This window comes from Portunus trituberculatus, chromosome 4 (genome assembly GCF_017591435.1).
Source record: "Portunus trituberculatus isolate SZX2019 chromosome 4, ASM1759143v1, whole genome shotgun sequence".
Taxonomy (NCBI): domain Eukaryota; kingdom Metazoa; phylum Arthropoda; class Malacostraca; order Decapoda; family Portunidae; genus Portunus; species Portunus trituberculatus.
In genome coordinates this window covers 3,964,896-3,983,689 of record NC_059258.1, presented here as the reverse complement: position 1 = coordinate 3,983,689, position 18,794 = coordinate 3,964,896, and the positions used below count along the sequence as shown (strand labels likewise).

General features: G+C 41.6%; 2 protein-coding genes across 6 annotated transcripts; one reads left to right on the top strand and one right to left on the bottom strand.

The window, feature by feature from the left end:
• Window positions 1-1,309: 1,309 nt before the first annotated feature.
• Window positions 1,310-6,862, top strand: LOC123511451 (endoplasmic reticulum resident protein 29-like). Its single transcript, XM_045267367.1, has 2 exons — window positions 1,310-1,762; window positions 3,156-6,862. The coding sequence occupies exons 1-2, from the start codon at window positions 1,649-1,651 to the stop codon at window positions 3,780-3,782; spliced, it is 741 nt and encodes a 246-aa protein (XP_045123302.1). The 5' UTR covers window positions 1,310-1,648; the 3' UTR covers window positions 3,783-6,862.
• Window positions 6,863-9,324: 2,462 nt separating this feature from the next.
• On the bottom strand, window positions 9,325-17,282 carry LOC123511438 (daf-12-interacting protein 1-like). 5 transcript variants are annotated; one of them, XM_045267354.1, is made up of 4 exons: window positions 16,887-16,983; window positions 15,906-15,962; window positions 12,101-15,468; window positions 9,325-12,028 (listed from the first exon to the last, which is right to left on the bottom strand). In XM_045267354.1, exons 2-4 carry the CDS (start codon window positions 15,909-15,911, stop codon window positions 11,062-11,064), a joined length of 4,341 nt encoding a protein of 1,446 aa, XP_045123289.1. In that variant the 5' UTR covers window positions 15,912-15,962; window positions 16,887-16,983; the 3' UTR covers window positions 9,325-11,061. The 5 variants fall into 5 exon arrangements, with proteins under 5 accessions (XP_045123289.1, XP_045123267.1, XP_045123259.1 ...); XM_045267332.1 differs by lacking the exon at window positions 16,887-16,983 and adding an exon at window positions 17,191-17,282 and having other exon boundaries at window positions 9,325-15,468; XM_045267324.1 differs by lacking the exon at window positions 16,887-16,983 and adding an exon at window positions 17,013-17,271 and having other exon boundaries at window positions 9,325-15,468.
• Window positions 17,283-18,794: the final 1,512 nt, after the last annotated feature.

Here is an 18,794-nt window from a genome sequence, read left to right as displayed (position 1 = left end):
TACGGTTTGCTTAACCCTTTCAGTACTGGGACGTATTTTTACCATGAGTTTTGTGTATGATTAGACGGTTTTACCTACACTAGCAAGGGTCTATGGAGGTCAGAAGGTTGATGGCCCAGAATCTTCACTATTTTAATCCATCATGAGATTTTGAAGCTGTATAAAATCAGCTAATAGTAACATGAATGAATATAAAGACGGGACATGGTACTGAAGGGGTTAAGCTGGAGAGAGAGAGAGAGAGAATTACGTAGCTAGTTTTCTTACATAGTACAAAAATATATATAATTATGGATTCTTTAATCATATAGTTTCTCTCTCTCTCTCTCTCTCTCTCATAGGTCAAGCAGACGCCCTTTCAACACGGCAGTCACGTAATCAATACACAGTTACTCAATATTTCACTAGCCACGTATGCTGACCCAAGGAATGCCACGTGGAGCTCTGTGTGTGTGTGTTATCTTGCATGCCATGAATGATTGACTGATTCTCTCTCTCTCTCTCTCTCTCTCTCTCTCTCTCTCTCTCTCTCTCTCTCTCTCTCTCTCTCTCCGTTTCCCCCTTGTTGAGTCACCTGTCCCCTTTCTCTTCCTCTAGGTAAATAATTCTCTCTCTCTCTCTCTCTCTCTCTCTCTCTCTCTTTGACTCCGTTTCCCCCTTGTTGAGTCACCTGTCCCCTTTCTCTTCCTCTAGGTAAATATTCTCTCTCTCTCTCTCTCTCTCTCTCTCTCTCTCTCTCCAATGCCTTCTATAAATAGCAAATACAGGAAGCGAACACAAAATTAAAGGAGAGAGAAAAAAAGAAAGGAAGTATTCAACAGCGTGTACAATTCATGAAACATTTAGATAAAATTACAAGCAGACAATGCAACAAAATACCACAATACCTGTTTATTTGTCGGAAAAAAAAAAAAAAAAACATGCTGATGATGATGGTGGTGGATGCTGGAGGCTGCTGCTGATGATGATGATGATGTTGCTTGACCAGAAACTTCTCAAGCCGGCATCTGAGAGAGAGAGGGGGTGGGGGTTAATGCAAGTCACACATAATCAAAGCATTCATTTAAGACTATCGTAATGCTGCGCTAAATGTCACAAGGAAAATCAAAAGAACAAGTAAAGATATATTGCCATTTTGCCATTTAACTCACTCAGACCAACTTATTAATTCATCCCAACTTACATTTTGTCTTATTGAAATCGATCCCCACACAAAATGAAATGTCAGTGTCCCCTCTCTCTCTGATTGGCTATATGTATCTTCAGTCGGACTACATTAATAACTAAAACCTCATCAAATCTCAATGAAGTATACATTCTCTCTCTCTCTCTCTCTCTCTCTCAACTTGACACACGCACACACACTTCTTATACAACATACTCTCTTTTATCCAATCAATCCAGCAAACAGTAATCTCATTCCTTACATGCATTCCCCTCTCTCTTCCTCTCCTCTCCCTCACACCCTCACTCTCACTCTCTCAATCTCATTCTAACTTGCCCGGCCTGCAGACGACCACACGGAAGCAAGCAAGTCCGACCATCTTCCCTTCTTCCTCCCAGTACTCATCCCCAGCTGCTCTCCCCGTCTTCCACCCACGCCCACACCTTTACCACCCCTTCCTCTCGCCCCTCTCCACCCGTAATCATGTGTCAGAAGGCCGTCGTGGGCGTGGTGGGCGTGCTGCTGGTCGTGGCGGGCGCTGCAGGGGCTATCAATGCTAAAGGTTGTACACCTCTTGACGCCTGGACTTTTGACAAGGTGATTTATCCTTTTTGCTTGTAATTCGTTAGCGCGTGTCAAATTTAGGTCGTTTGTAGTATATTAAATGTTCTTTCCAGTGATATAGTGTGTTAGAATTAAAAGTGTCTTTATATTAATGCTAGAGGGTCGTTAGCTGAGCGGTACAAGGGAATTTTGATTAGGTGATGTAACATTTTTTCTTGTAACTCAATAATGTAAGTAGTTAGAAAAGTCAAACGCAATCAGTTGGTGGTATATGAAATGGTCTTTCCAGTGATATAGTTTGTTAGAGTTGAAAGTGTTTTGAATTAATGCTAGAGGGTCGTTAGCTCAGCGGTACAAGGGAATTTTGATAAGGTGATTAAACATTTTCACTTGTTACTCAATAACGCGGGTAATTAGAAGAGTCACACGCGAGCAAATAGTAGTATATGAGGTGGGCTTTTTAGTCACGTATTCCGTTATTATCATAGTGTTTTTGTATTAATGTGAGGAGGTCGTTAACTCTGAGCTCTAAGAAAAATCTGATAGGTGATTGAACGTTATCGCTCATAGCGCATTGCCACGGGTAATTAGAAGAATCAAACTATTGTAATTGGTAGTTTGTGAAGGGATCTTTTCAGTGACCTAGTTTATTGGGATGGGAAGGGTCTGGTATCAATGTGAGGAAGTAATTTTTGAAGTCCATGAAGACATTTAGATGAGGTGATCAAACCTTTTCAGCATATAATTCATCAATACATGTGGACAGAAATACCAAACTGGGGTTATTTGTACTATATAAAATGGCCTTTAAAATGGTGTAATTTATTATAAACGAAATTGTTTCATATTAATGTTAGGTGTCTGCTAATTAAGAGCAATAAGATAATTCTTATAAACTAACTGAACCTCTTTGCTCGTAACTTGTCAATGTGTGAAGTTAAAACAACCTAACTTAGGTCATTTGTAGTGTATTAATTTGCCTTTCAAGTGGAGTTGGTTATTTAAATTGGAACTGTTTGGTAGTAATGGCAGTTGTTAAGTTTGGGGTAGCTGTAAGGTATTTTTAATGAGGCAAATAAATTTTTTTTTGCTTACAAATGTTAAAGGAAAGCATATGGAATATACTTTTACTGTTACAACTGCTATCCACCACCACCACCACCACCACTATTACTACAATACCATCACCCCCATTAGTCCATTACTCTCTACATACAATAAAAAGCAGCCTGAGAAAATGAAAAGCACTCAAACTATTACCTAATTGACATAGCCTTGAAAATAAATAAAATAAGAAAGTAAAGAAATAAAGATAAACAAAATACATAAGTGAAACAAGCAAATAAAGAGAATAGATGCTTATCAACACACACACACACACACTTAAACTTAAAACACACACTTAACCTAACCTAACTCTCCACAGATCATACCAAAGTTCCACGCAGCGCTGGTGAAGTTTGACGTGTCGTACCCATATGGCAAGAAGCACCAGGAGTTCACCAAGCTGTCCGCGGCAGGGCGGGGGTCACCGGAGCTGCTGGTGGCGGAGGTTGGGGTGAAGGATTACGGTGACATGGAGAACATGGACTTGGCTGAGCGTTTTGGGGTGAAGAAGGAGGAGTTTCCGAAGGTGATGTTGTTTGTGGATGGCCGTGACAAGCCAATCGTGTTTGAGGGCGAATTCAAGAACGAGGAACTGAAGAAATTTATCCGGAAGAACTCTCAGGTTTACATCGGCCTTGAGGGGTGTTTGGAGACGTTTGACAGGATAGTAGACAAGTTCATGGTGTCGGAGAACCAAGCGGAGAAGAAGTCACTGCTGAGAGACGCGGAGAATGCCTGGGACACTTTGAAGAGCCCGTCGGATCGGAAGATAGCGGAGACTTACGTGAAGGTGATGCGGAAGGTGATGGAGAAGGGCAGGAAGTTTGTGAAGCAGGAGAAGACACGTGTGGAGGGACTGATGACCGGCAAGATCACTGAGGAGAAGAAGGAGGAGATGGAAGGAAGGTTAAATATTCTCAAGTCTTTCATTCATGAGGAGTTGTGAGGGAGGTGGTGGTGGTGGTGGTGGTACGGTGTTGTGTTGCAGGACAGGCAGTGGGTGTTGTAGTTATACCTGACTGACTTGTATTTCTGTCTTTGGTCTTTCTTTAGTGCAATATTTGATTCTCTCTTTCTCTCTCCCTCTTATTTGTTACTCTATCTCTCTCTTGTATCTTTCTCACTCTTTCCTTACTTGTCTCTCTCTCTCTCTCTCTCTCTCTCTCTCTCTCTCGTGCAATATTTGTTACTCGCGAAGGTTGTAAGTCACTCGTAGCTAACTTATATCTCACTCACATACACTCTCTCTCACTCATTGTTGTTCGTTCACTCACTCACTCACTCTCACATCACCAATACATGTTCTGTGGTTAAGGTACGGTATTGTGAGGTGTGGCTATGAGGCAGGGCAGGTCAGGACACTCATACACACAGACACTGCCAAACTCACAATATTTGTCCAAACTAACACTGTATTTGGATTAACATTCTAATTGGTTTTGTTATGTGTAAAGCTAGTTAGACTCTCAGCAAGTCTTTTTTTTTTTTTTTATATATATATATGAGAAGAATCTGACCAAGGGCACTAAAATGACTATATAAAAATGCCAACTTAAATGCCAGTCTCTGTGCAGTTCTGAGAGTTAGCCAAAAGAATGGGATAAATGTCTTCAAACTTGAATATAAGGTGCTGGATTGACCAAATGAAAATAATAACATCAATTAGCCACACATTTCAGAGACAAGAGGGAAGGATGTGAAACAGCATCAATCAGCCTTACAATATTCAGAGACAGGAGGAAGTATGAAGGCAAAACACTCTGGAACTCCCTGCCTGCTTCTGTGTTTCCAGCTCCCTATGACCTGAACTCATTGAAGAGGGAAGTTTTTAGACATTTACCCCATTCTTTTGGCTAACTCTCTTGACCCTGCTCGGGGCCAGGCATCTCTGTGGGCCTTTTTGTTTAATGTTTTTATTGCCCTTGGCCACTTTCCCCCCTCTTACTTAAAAAGAAAAACCAAAAGTAAAAGTCTCGGTGGAAATACAGTTAGCCAATTAAAACATTAGTCTAAATACACTGTTAGCGTATTTAGAAAAAGAAAAGAAAAGAAAAAAAAAATAAGAGCATTATAGTGTCCCTCTGCCTCCTGTCCCTGCCTGGCCCGGTGACTGCCACACGACACACTATCTAGACGTACTGAGGGAAGAAAGTAGCTGTTTGACAAGATGCACAAGCCAAGTAATGGTGACATAGCATATTTATATACACAAATAATGGAAAGGAGGTTAAATATGCAAATTCTATATATGGTTAGTGTTGGAGGGAGTACCTTGCCTGTCTGCCGGCCTGCCTGTATGCCCGTCTGTCTGTCTGTCACTGCTGCATAAGACAGAGACAACTTAACGAATCTCTATCTTGTTCCTTTTCTTATGTTTAAACTGCAATCGTGTCTTGTCTCCTCATCTTCCAGTGTAGGGACTATTTGCCAAGTCTTCAACACAAACCTCTCCTTTTTTTTGGTCATTTGCACAGCTATGGCCAAAAGTTTGTTCATACGTATTTTTCAATTAATTTAACTATTCTCATCTGTAAGTGACATATTCCAAAACACTTTCACCTCTTACTGCAACCATTTTCAAAGACCACAGAGGTGATTAGCCAAGTTTTAAAGAGTATTTCTCCTGTTGATAATGCAGAAAACTTCAATACTGGGACAGATTTCTACCTTGAGACTTGTGTACGATTAGACCATTTTATTGACATTAGGAAGTCAGAAGATTAATGGTCAAAGTCTTCACTATTTTAAATCCCACCTAAGTTTCTGAAGCTATATAGTAAGCATAAATAAATAGTAAGCAGAATGATTATGGAAATGCGTCATAGTATTGAAGCGGTTAACATGTCAGTAGGATCACAGAAACATCCTTAAAAACCTGTATCGCTTCAACTAGAGCCCTTTGAAAATAGTGTAGGTGCAGTGTGGAGGTTTTTCAGAATATGAGCCTGAGTCTTGTGCTGTGCTGCCTGGCCCCTCACAAACCCTGGGGAGTGAAGGCTTGCCACAGCACACAACAGGAGGCTAAAAAAGCACACAGCAATAGAAGAGAAAGGCACATTACAACACTTATGGCTGCAACTGTACACCAGAATCTCATCTCCATTGTTTATCTTTCCTTCTGTTCACAAAGCTATTAGTTGTGTTTCCTGGGATGGTATAATTTTGGTGTGATTTGTGTAATATTGATAAACTGATATTTTACTTACTTTTAAATCTTTGTTGAGTAAGAGCTTCAGTTAAAGAGCTCTAAGATGCTATTCTGGCTTTCCACTTCTCTTGTTTAGCAATGTTACTTTAAATACTGATGCCACACCACACCACACCAAACCGCTGCATGTCACTGTACTTGTGTGTGTGCTTGAAAGGGAAACAATGTGGAAAAAACAAGACAACATGGAAATCATAAACAGAAGCAAGGAAATCAAAGCAGAAACATGGAAATAGAAGCAACAAACATGGAAACCAAAACAGAAACATGGAAAATTGAAGTATCAAATCATGGAAATCAAAACAACAAACAAGTAAATCAAAGCAAAATCATGGAAAATTGAAGCACAAAATATGAATTGAAACAGAAAAATGGAAATCAAAGCAACAAAACATGGAAATTAAAACAACAAAAAAGTAAATCAAAGCAAGAATATGGAAACTGAAACACAAAAATATGGAAATTGAAACAAAAATGAAAATGAAATAAAAGCAGTTATGGAAATTCAAAGCATAAATATTGAAATTAAAGTACAAATATTAAAATATGGAAATTGAACCTCAAATGTAAAAAAAACGTAAAACAAATTATCCCCTGGTGTGTGTTGGGAAGGTCACAAAGTTAGGTTGAGTGAGGCAGTGTGGTGGTGGTGGTGGTGGTGGTGGTGGTAGTGGTGGTAGGTGTGTTAAGGGGCAGGCAGGTGTGTAGAGCCTTCAGGTGTAGTGTTCAAACTGGTTCAGGTGTGGTGGCAATATTTTTGTATTCTTTTTACTGTGTCTCTAGTTTTCCTTATTAAAATCATGAGGTTGGAATGTGTGTGTGTGTGTTTGCATTTTTATTCCTCCTTCCTCTAAGTTGATGGTGACTCTTGGGGTGTAACAGGAGCGTGTTGGGTGTTGAGGGGTGAACCTTTTGCTTCTCACCATAAAAGTGTGTGTGTGTGTGTGTGTGTTTCACTGTTTGATCTGCTGCAGTCTCTGACGAGACAGCCAGACGTTACCCTACGGAGCGAGCTCATAGCTCATTATTTCCGATCTTCGGATAGGCCTGAGACCAGGCACACACCACACACCGGGACAACAAGGTCACAACTCCTCGATTTACATCCTGTACCTACTCACTGCTAGGTGAACAGGGGCTACACATGAAAGGAGACACACCCAAATATCTCCACCCGGCCGGGGAATCGAACCCCAGTCCTCTGGCTTGTGAAGCCAGAGGACCGGGGATCGATTGTGTGTGTGTGTGTGGCTTACCACCAAAATTCTAAACTAGAAACACTTTTCCCTTGTCTAACAAACAATAAATAAAAAAACTAAGATTACTTCTTTCTTGTTTTCTTGCTAAATGAATGAGTAAATAATGAATGAAAATGTGACAATGAAAAATAATTACAAACATACACAGCTACATACATAAACTAAAAATAAAATAACTGGATGAAAAACAAAACTCAACTTAAATTATTCATACACTCTTACTAAAAAAAATTATAAGTAAACAAAATAAACATATGCTGCATAAATAATTAAAAACCAACAATAACAAAACAAAAGAAAACAAACAGTGGTCCATACAATCATAAATAAATACAACTCAATGGAATAAGGAGACAATCAAGAATAAGATTAACAAAATAAATTTATTTTCCATGTACAAAAGTTTATTGTGACACTCATGGCCAACACACACACACACACACACACACACACTACAGGCCACAGAGGTGATCAGCTGTGTTCTGATGACCACTTGATGCAGAACTGTTGGTAAAGCTGTCACTAGAACCTCATTAACATTCCTTCAACTCATACTGTAGAAACACTCTTGGAATAAATGAAAACTCTTGACAGTCATGAAAACACATTTGATAACTACAAAACCATGAACTCTTGAAAAACCTGTAACTTCAAAATCATGTATAGAAAAAAAAAAAAAAAAAAAAAAAAAGACTTGAAAAGACAAAAACCAGTAAAATACTTAAAATCCATGAAAAATCTTGAAAATAACAAAAACACCAGAAAATCTGTCCCAAATTAACCCTTTCCCTGTGATACACAACAATCCTTGACACTAAAAACATTGCAGGAGATTTTTTATGTGTCTGCAAGAAAAAAGAGATTACAAGATAGGTTTTCCAGTTCATGACCACTATGATGTTTGTAGCTTGCTCTAGAATAAGAAGAAATGTCTCAGAAGTTAGTGCTTTATGGAAAGATGTGCCAAATAGCAGTGAAAGGGTTAAGTACTTGTGGCCTACCAAGATGTTTTCACGACTACAATAATTTGACATGCTGTAATAGAAGTCACCATAATTCACAAGGGTTTTCACCATTACTTATTTGTACTTAAAGTATTAGTACTGGCATTTATATAGCAAACAGCCAAGCCAGTCCCTCCATACACTGAAGAAACAGATCAATATATCCATATATAGATAGATAGACTGATACATAGATACATACATACATACATACATGCATACGTATAGACACAAGACAGGTGGACGGACCCCATACTCTCACTCCAGCCTCCCATAATTCACAAGGGTTTTCACCATTACTTATTTGTACTTAAAGTATTAGTACTGGCATTTATATAGATAACAGCCAAGCCAGTCCCTCCATACACTGAAGAAACAGATCAATATATCCATACATAGATAGATAGACTGATACATAGATACATACATACATACATGCATACGTACAGACACAAGACAGGTGGACACACCCCATACTCTCACTCCAGCCTCCCATTTCCTCTAGTCTTTAAATATTGAGAGAGAGAGAGAGAGAGAGAGAGAGAGAGAGAGAGAGAGAGAGAGAGAGAGAGAGAGAGAGAGAGAGAGAGAGAGAGAATTTTTATGCTACTACTGTAATGAAGAATAATAGTAAAAATAACAGATATAAAAGTCATGAAAACAATCACATATATGAAGAAGAAGAATGAAGAGAAAAATGACAGTAAAAAAAAAAAAAAAAAAAAAAAAAAAAAATGGTGACAAGAAACCGAACCACCATGTTATCACTCTTGTCTTATTTGTTGAGTGGTGGATAACTCAGCATCCTGTCCTTCTGGCTCCTGCTACACCAAACACAACACAACACACCACAGCTGCTTTGCCAGGCTGGTGTCAGATAATGTTAGGTAATAATGCCTGCGGATGATCAGTGTTTACTAGTTTAGGTTAGGTTAGGTTAAATAAGGGTTAGGTTAGGTAAGAGAGTTTCCCATGTTCACTGTTTCCATCACTGTTAGATTGAAAAAGTTAGGTTAGGTTAGAGATTAGAGATTCTCTACTGCCCTGCATGTCTAGATTGAAAAGTTAGGTTAGGTAAGATTAGATAAGAGAGATTTCACTGTTAACTACTGTCCTGTATCTCTAGATTGAAAAAGTTAGATTAGGTTAGGGATTTCAATGTTCACTAGTGCCCTGTATGTCTAGATTGAAAAGTTAGGTGAGACAAAGTTGGATATTTCAATGTTCATTAGTGCCCTGTATCTCTAGATTGAAAAATTAAGTTAGGTAATGTTAGAAAAGAGAGATTTCAAAGTTCACTAGTGTCCTGTATCTCTAGACTGAAAAAGTTAGGTTAGGTGAGATTAGAATGGTTAGGTAAGGTTAGATAAGAAGGATGTCAATGTTTCTAAGGTTAGGTTAGGTAAAGGTGACATAAGAGAGAAAGACATTCCAATATTCACTATTCTCCTGCCTCTCCAAATGATAAAGTTAGCTTAGGATGGTTGTGTTAGGTTACATTTCAATATTGACAAGGTTATGTTATTGAGATCAACATTCCCTGTAGGTTTCATTAACATCTAGCATCTCTTAATACTTTCATTGTGAGAGGAGGAAGTGGCTTGACTATTATCCTTTCCTTACAACTACTAAAACCAATACATAACATGACTATCTGGCCATATTACAAGATAGGAAGACGTTGCTGTTTTTTCTTAATTTATCATCATCTATCTATTAACAGGAAACAACTACATCAATTGGTCACCACAACACTGTACAGCATCTGCCAAAACTTTAGTGTGGTGTGAATGATTGCACAATGAACAAGTGGCATTGGTAAGGTTGGTGTACATGGGTTGACAGGCAGTGGTATTGGTAAGGTTGATATGTGTGGCTTCAGATTAAAATACAGGGGTGCCAATTGTTCTCAGCATGACCAACACACACATGATATTATCCATTAAATTACATTGTACACTTCAGGTTTGGTAAAGAGGTCAATACAGGGGTGCCAACTGTTCCAAGCATGACCTACACACACATAATATTATCCAGTAAATCACATTGTACACTTCTGGTTTGGTAAAATTTTAGGAGCTACTGTACTTTCAATACTTGGCAAGTGTGACCTACTTATACGAGTAGAGAGCCATACATACACACACAGGTGATATAAGTACATGAGAATATGTAAGTAACTAAGGCAATATCTGTTCAAGTACAATAATAAATTTCCCTTCAGTACAAAATACATACAAAGGTAATGTATATGTATACAAAAATAATGGCGATTCTGCATCCATACACAAGATGACGCCAGAAGATGATGGCTGACAAACATGATGAAGATAACACTGATGATGATAGAATATATACACACACACACACACACACACACACACACACACACACACACACACACACACACACACACCAGCAACACTAAGGCACTAATTGAGCACCACAGCTGACACCCAACACCAACGTAAACACTTCTTTTCTTCATTACAACGCACACAACACTTCAAAAATTACCAACAAACATGAGAGAGAGAGAGAGAGAGAGAGAGAGAGAGAGAGAGAGAGAGAGAGAGAGAGAGAGAGAGAGAGAGAGAGAGACCCCTACACTTTATTTAACGTATCAAACTATAACAGCACCACATATCACCAATCCAACCTTACCACAAAACACCAAAAACTTCACTTTAGCACCAAAAATAGTTTACAAGAGCCACACCATCACATAACATGTGATGGTGTGGTCCCCTGGTGTCATGGAATAGCATTAGACGTTACAACACTTCTAATGAACACCTTGAGGTCTTCCGTTTTCTTCATGTGTGTGTGGATGTTGCTGGTGAAGGTGTCCAGCTCCTCCCGGCAGAACATGGCTACAACAAGACGCCTCAGATTAACTTCCCAATTGTACGACAGCCAATTACTCTCCTCCCACACCGAGCACTTCATTAGCTTCAGGATGTTTTTGAGGTGTCCATACAGAGTTTCTGGCACTTGGCTGTCCCACTTGTCACTGTCTGTGCCATCCTCCATCCCCAGCACCCCCAGTGTCTCCCTTGTCAAGTACCTCACCTTGCTACGTTCCACTTCCTGCTCCTTCTCTAAAGATGGAAAGCTCTTCACTTCCTTATAGTTGTGTTCCTCCTCCAGAAAAGGTTCGCTCTTTTCCACCACCTCGTAGCTGCTCAGATGTGTCACTGTCTCATCTGGCTCAGTTTTCACTGCAGTTGAGTTTCTGTGTGTGTCAGTAGTGGTAGTCATCCTCATGTCATTGGATACTGGCTCCTGTTTCACCCTTACATCCTTCCTCTTCACCTGCCTTGCCAAGTCCTCCAGCTCCCTCTGTCTCATGGCATTATTTGGGGAGAGAGGTTCCTGCTTGATCTCCATCTCACTCAGCAAAAACAACGGCTCCTCCTTCACCACAACCCCTGCAGGAGGGCTTGACGTGCAGGTGATTGGGGATGTGAGGCATGGTGCAGGGGTGGGAGACAGAGATGCTGTGTGGTTGTTGGTGTGTGTTTGTGGTGGCTTCTTGGGTAATGCTAGTGTTCTGGGATTTTTAGAAGACTCAGGGACTGGTGTGGCGCTGTGGTTTTGTGGATGAAGTTGAGTGTCACCTTTACTCCTCTGTGTGGATTTTTGTGGTGTGGAAGTAGAATTTTCAGGCTTTTCAGAAGACTTAGGCACACTTGTATTGCTTGTGTCTTCCTGTGACAGCCTCCCAACCTGTGTTTGTCCAGGCTTCTGTGGTGTTAAGGAAGAGGTTCTATTTGTATCTTCCTGTGACAGCCTCCCAACCTGTGTTTGTCCAGGCTTCTGTGGTGTTAAGGAAGAGGTTCTATTTGTATCTTCCTGTGACAGCCTCCCAACCTGTGTTTGTCCAGGCTTCTGTGGTGTTAAGGAAGAGTTATCAAGCTTTTTAGAATGCTTATGAACACTTGTATTGCTTGTGTCTTCCTCTGACGGCCTTCTAATCTGCATTTGTCCAGGTTTTTGTGGTGTTGAGGTAGAGTTTTCAAGCTTTTTAGAACACTTAGCTGTTGGTATACGCCTTCTATCTTCCTGGGCTAGTGTTCTACTCTGTGGTGATGCTGGTGGTGTCGCCTTGTGTGGTGTGGCTTTCCCTGTCACCTTGGAAGACTTGGATACAGATATACTGCTTAAATCTTCCTGCACTGATGTCAGAGCGTCACCAGTGTGCCTTTGTGGACGTGTTTTGGATGGTGAACTGACCCCTGTGTCCTCCTGAGCTGCCACTGGATTACTACTTTGCTTTTCTGATGATGGTTCAGTAGATGCACTATCCCTTTCTTTCTGGTCCCATCTGTTTCTCTTGGCTTTCTCTGTCACTTGAGGCACTACACTGTCAATCTTCTCCCTTCTGTCTTCCTGGTCCCATCTGTTTCTCTTGGCTTTCTCTGCTGTTTTCACTTCCCCAACAGACAGCAGTGCCTCCCTCTGTGCTTCCAAGGGTGTCTGGTGTTGAGTCGTACCACCCTTGACTTTCTCAGCAGCCTGTATGTCCCTGGGAATGTTGCAGAGGTTGTTATGAGAGCTGATGTGTGTCTGGGTGCTATTCCGGGTGTCTTTAGCAGTGCTGGTGGTTCTTGAGGACTTGCTTGTCTTTCTTTTGTGTGTGTGTGAATCTGCTGTGCTGGTGGAAGAGATGGAACTGGAGGAAGGGGATCTAGTGCTTCTCCTCCGCTTGCTTGATGGACTTCTGCTCCTCTGTCTGTGAGTTTTCTTTTTATCTTTGTTGTATTTTGTTTCCTTCTCCTTAGTGTCTCTCCGTTTGTCACTTTTCTTCGCCTCATTTTCTTGTTTCCTCTTTTCATTTTGGTTTAGTTCTGTCTCTGTTTTTTCTTCTCCTTCCTCCCTTCTGCGCTTCCTATTCTTATCATCTTTGTTGTTTTTCACTCTTTTAGTTTCTTCTCTTTCATTATTTTTGTGCTTTCTTTGGTTTCTGTCCTCCATCTCCCTTTCCCTCTCTTTCATCACGGCTGCTTCATTCATTTTATGTCTCCTGTTCTTGTCCTTGTTTTCCTCCCACTGTGTTTCTCTCCTTTCTCCTTTTGACACCTTCCTTCTCTCCTTGTCTGACCTCTTCCTTTCTTCTCTGTCTAGTTCCATGGCTGGTGTGTGTGGTGTCTGTGGTGTGTGTGGAGGGGCCTGTGTCATTCCTTGTTCTGAAGTGGAGGGTGGATCAGGTTTTGGTGCCTCAAATACCACCACATGCCTGCCATCCTTGACCTCACTAATACCACCCTCCTGCAACAGCCGCATCAGTTTGAGCACAATTGTTTCATTCTGTGTGGTGTTGGTGTTTCCCTGCCCTGGGGAGTTGACACCTGAGGCTGCTGTGGCATCAGGGGGATCAGGGCTTGTTGCAGTGGTGTGGCTCTTGAGGAGGGCCAAGAGGGAGCTGACACTTACTTCAGTTGTGGAAGGTTGCTCCTGTCTCTCTTGCTGTGAAGTGTTTGCTACAGGTTCACTCCTTCTAGGCTCTGTCAGGGTGTGGCTGGCTGGCTCAGTTGGCTTACTGGTGCTGGCTTGTGATGGGTTGGTGAGGTGCCTGGGCTGGGATGGTCTGGTGACACTGGCTGGAGGTGGCTTGATGGTGCTAGTGGCTCGGGAATGATACTGGGATGGTCTTGTGACACTGGCTTGTTGAGTTGGGATACAGATGCTAGCTTGTGATGGATTAGTGAAGTGTCTGGAGTGGGATGGTCTGGTGACACTGGCTGGAGGTGGCTTGATGGTACTAGTGGCTTGGGAATGATACTGGGATGGTCTTGTGACACTGGCTTGTTGAGTTGGGATACAGATGCTAGTTTGTGATGGATTAGTGAAGTGTCTGGAGTGGGATGGTCTGGTGACACTGGCTGGAGGTGGCTTGATGGTACTAGTGGCTTGGGAATGATACTGGGATGGTCTTGTGACACTGGCTTGTTGAGTTGGGATACAGATGCTAGTTTGTGATGGATTAGTGAAGTGTCTGGGGTGGGATGGTCTGGTGACACTGGCTGGAGGTGGCTTGATGGTACTAGTGGCTTGGGAATGATACTGGGATGGTCTTGTGACAATGGCTGGAGATGGCTTGGAAATATCAAGAGGTAAGGAAGGGCTGAAGATAACAGGGGGTGGGGACATGGGTGGCCTGGTAACACTGGCAGAGTCTACCCCTGTCTCCTCATCCTCATCATCTGTCATAAAAATCTCCATATCCTTTTGTAACTCATTCAGCATCATTTCCAAATTCAGTTCTTCATACTGCCTGAGGCTATCTGGCTGCACCCTGCACTCTGAGGTGGGCACAGGGTCAGGGGTTAGCTTGGGGGGGACATGCAGTATTATCTCTCTCTCCCAGCAGGTCTTGATCTGGTTCCTATTCAAGTACAGTGCGTGTAAGAATCCTTTCCCAGAGTGGTCCAGACATCCTACATTGAGCTTCATCCTGGAGTAACGAGTGTTTGTCTTGGGGAAGTGGATAGGTTTCTTGTGGCTGCGTATGTGGCTATGTGTGCTCCTGTGGTACCCATGAGCCCTGTATTGTGACTTGGGGACTGACTGGCTAGGAGGCACAAAATGGGGCTTAGAATGTGGTGACTTGGGGACTGACTGACTAGGAGGTACAAAATGGGGCTGACAGTTGGGTCCTGGTGACTTGGAGACTGACTGGTTAGGAGGCATGCAATGGGGTTGAGACATGGAGTCTTGTGACTTGCGGACTGACTGGCTAGAAGGCACAAAATGGGACTGAGAGTTGGGACCTGGTGACTTGGGGTCTGAGTGGCAAGGAGGAGGCGTGCCATGGGGATGAGATACGGAGCCTCGTGACTTGGGAACTGACTGGCTAGGAGGAGGCACAAGAGGGGGCTGAGTCATGGGGGCAGGCATTGGGTTTGGATAAGGGTTAGCTTGTGACTGGTAGTAAGATAGGATGGGTATGTTTGGTGGAGGGTAGTGAAAGTGATAGTGTTGTGATGGGGTAGGGGGAGGTGGGTATGGTGTCTGGTAGGTGGTTAGGATGGGTGGAAGTGGTGGGGTGCAGTAGGTGTTGAGGGTGGATGGGATGCAACACTTATCGCGTGGTGGGTGGTTATCTTGCTTGGGGTTGAAAATGATGGTCTCCTGGTCGCTGTCCCACCCGTCAAGGTCCTGAGGAGGGAAGGCTATTGTTTACCCTAGCCTCTCTCTCTCTCTCTCTCTAATACATGGTTCAAATAGGACTCACTATTACATGTTATTCTATTATAAATGTGTGAATAACAGTTGTGTGTTTACTATAACAACAACAACTACTACTACTACGATTCCCAATAAAGTGGCATTATGAACTAACACTATATCTTTTAATGCTACAATTTAACTACACATCAACATTCAAAGCATCTCTGTTTGTACTAGGATGTAATGAAAGAAAGTGTTAAAAACTCAAGAAAATATAAATAACTATGTAAATAATATAAATGAATAAACAAATTCCTCAGTAACTAACCCAATCCTAACGTATTTGTTTTTGACATGAGTATATGGTAGGATTTGGTGAAGAGTGATTGGTAAGTGGTGACAGTGTGACACAGTGGCTGCCTTACCATCATCTATATAGCAAGACCCTTCATGGGAGCTGGCTTGTCCCCCAAGAGTCACTCCTGCAACAAACACCAACAATTACCAACACAAACCAGATGAATTACAAGTTCACCAACCTGCAGCTGCAGGAGATGAGTCAGTGGAGTGACACACTTGACCACCACCACCAGTTCGTCATGTAGGAAATAACACCAGGGAATGAAGGGAAGGTGGTAATATTACAAAGAGAAATCTGTCTACACCAAATCTAACATGTCTCTCTTTGCAGGATGCTACCATTAGATGAGATGTTGTTAGTCAAACTTACTAATAAAACCAAGCCTCATCTAACCAAATCACACCCAGTGGTGCAGTGAATGTTTTCACATCCAGGGGAACCAATGGCCTTCCAGTTTAAATAAATAAATAAATAAATAAATAAATAAATAAATAAATATATATATATATATATATATATATATATATATATATATATATATATATATATATATATATATATATCTGGTTTTTTATTGAATAAAGCCAAATCTAGGCCTGTGTATATTAAGAATATGGGCCCAAACCTAATCAATGTGAATAGCACACAAAGCCTAATTAATGACACAAAACTGACAACTGAGGAATGAAAGTGTCATTCCAAAAAAAGTGCCCACCGGAGTGAACCTTCCCCTTCGCCCCCACCACTCCCTACGTCACAGACCACACCACACCTAATCTAACCTAACCTAACCTAAACAATCCACACTTAACCTAACCTAACCTAACCATGCTTAACCCAATCTAACAGTGTACAAATAAACTTAAACAAGTATTGTACTTTTATTCGTTGAAGCGGTAAATACCAGCAAGGAAAAAGAGGAATACATTGAACACTTATATACACACTACGTAAAATCAAAACAAAGCTCTAAACACACACACACACACACTTAAAACACAACAAATATCTAAAAGAACACAGTAAACAAACACAATCCACTTACAACACGAAACAACTGCTGGGAAAAAGAAAGATAACACTAAAATGCAACATAACCACCACCACACTTCTAGAGCAGACATACGTATGCGAGCAAAACACAACTGTAGCCGTAGCGTTGCCTACATACCATTTTTAAGCACCAAGGTGTGCTCCGAGTTGCAACACCTCACCAACACACCAGCCAGTGAGGGACAGTACTGGACACACTAACAGAGTGACAGTGTTGTGGTTGTGGTGGTCATACATCGCGTCACGTCATTGATATTTGTAACTTCCGAGGGTCAAGACTCAGTGACTACACTTACTAGTGTGGCAACGAGGGCGTGAGGCAGACTCGGCGCGACACGCCACGCCTCGGCCTCAATCCACACTTGCTAGCTGGTGCTCACTGAGGTGGACTCACTTCAACTTCCCGCCTAAAAAAAAAAAAAAAAAAAAAAAAAAAAAAAAAAAAAAAAAAAGTTCTAACTTTGAATCGTCAGAAGTGTGTATGCCTTTCTGCCTCTGGACTGTGGAAGGTGCAGCATGACCAGTTAATTCATCATCCCAAAGGACGTATTTCCTGGTGGGAAGTGAGGTCGATCGAGGCCCTAATGAGGTCACAGTTCTGTCATGACAATCCATCTTGAGTGTTATCTCAAGTGTCCACGAAATTTGAAGCTTATCTACGCAATTCTCGTTTTTTTTTTTTTTCTCCGGAACTCTGACCACAAACCGACAACGTATTGGCAACTCTGCCCCATGCATATCTCCAACTTGCCCCTCCTGGCCAGCGGCCCTCGCCTTCTTCTATTTCTAGTCTCCACCGCCAAACATCTCTGAACTTAAAAGAGCTGAGGAACCAAGATTGATTGATTGATACATTTATTGTTGAAATGATAAATAATTACAACAAAGGAGGAGGATGGCCCTTGCCACCCACCCCCTGAGCAAATACTTAAGGTTAAAGTATCAAAAATATAACACTAGACAGTATACACAACAAGAATACAAGTGTGTGTGAGCGTGATAGAAGAATGATGGGAAAATAGGGAGATAACTGCATGATTAGTCGAAGGAAATGCTAGAAAAAAACTAAAGGTATATATAATCTAATCATAATTTCTCTCTCTCTCTCTCTCTCTCTCTCTCTCTCTCTCTCTCTCTATATATATATATATATATATATATATATATATATATATATATATATATATATATATATATATATATATTGCTGCGACCCTCCTTCAGCTTCTTCAGGGAGGGGACGCCTCACAATCTTCTCGGGATTCGGGAAGTGTATCGGGGAGGACTTTACCACGTACACACCAGTATTAGCTCTGGTAATTATTTTTGCTGTGAATGTTTCTTCCTTACTCGATGCATCTGAATTGCTATATTTTTAATAGGTATGTACTAGTATAAATGTTTCTATTGACGTAAGTGAAACTAATTCTCTCTCTCTCTCTCTCTCTCTCTCTCTCTCAATGCGTGTGTATTTTCTAGATTGGCCTGAAATCTAGCGATTTGAGGGCCTGATCTAGCGAGTTTTGTGGTTGAATCTGGCGGGATTTGAAATTATTCGATGGCAACTCTGCCCACTCTCACTCAGCTCAGTCACACAGAGTGGGGAGAAGGAAACACTTCTTCCTTATTTCTCTATATTACAGCAACTATACACGAGTCACCGGGAACAGGTGGCGGCGGCACACAGGACGGGGCAGGGGCGGCAACAAAGTACGGGTAACACTTTGTTAGTTTGTCAGGCACTTCACTGTCTCATTGTCTCTCGTTCACTCTCTGACTGCTCCCCAGAGTACGACTTGTTCCTTCGAGGTCTCTTGCTACACTCCTTAGTCCTCTGTCCTCATCGGTGCCACACAGTGCCCCACAAACCACGCCTCCTGTGCCGTCGCACCTGCCAGGC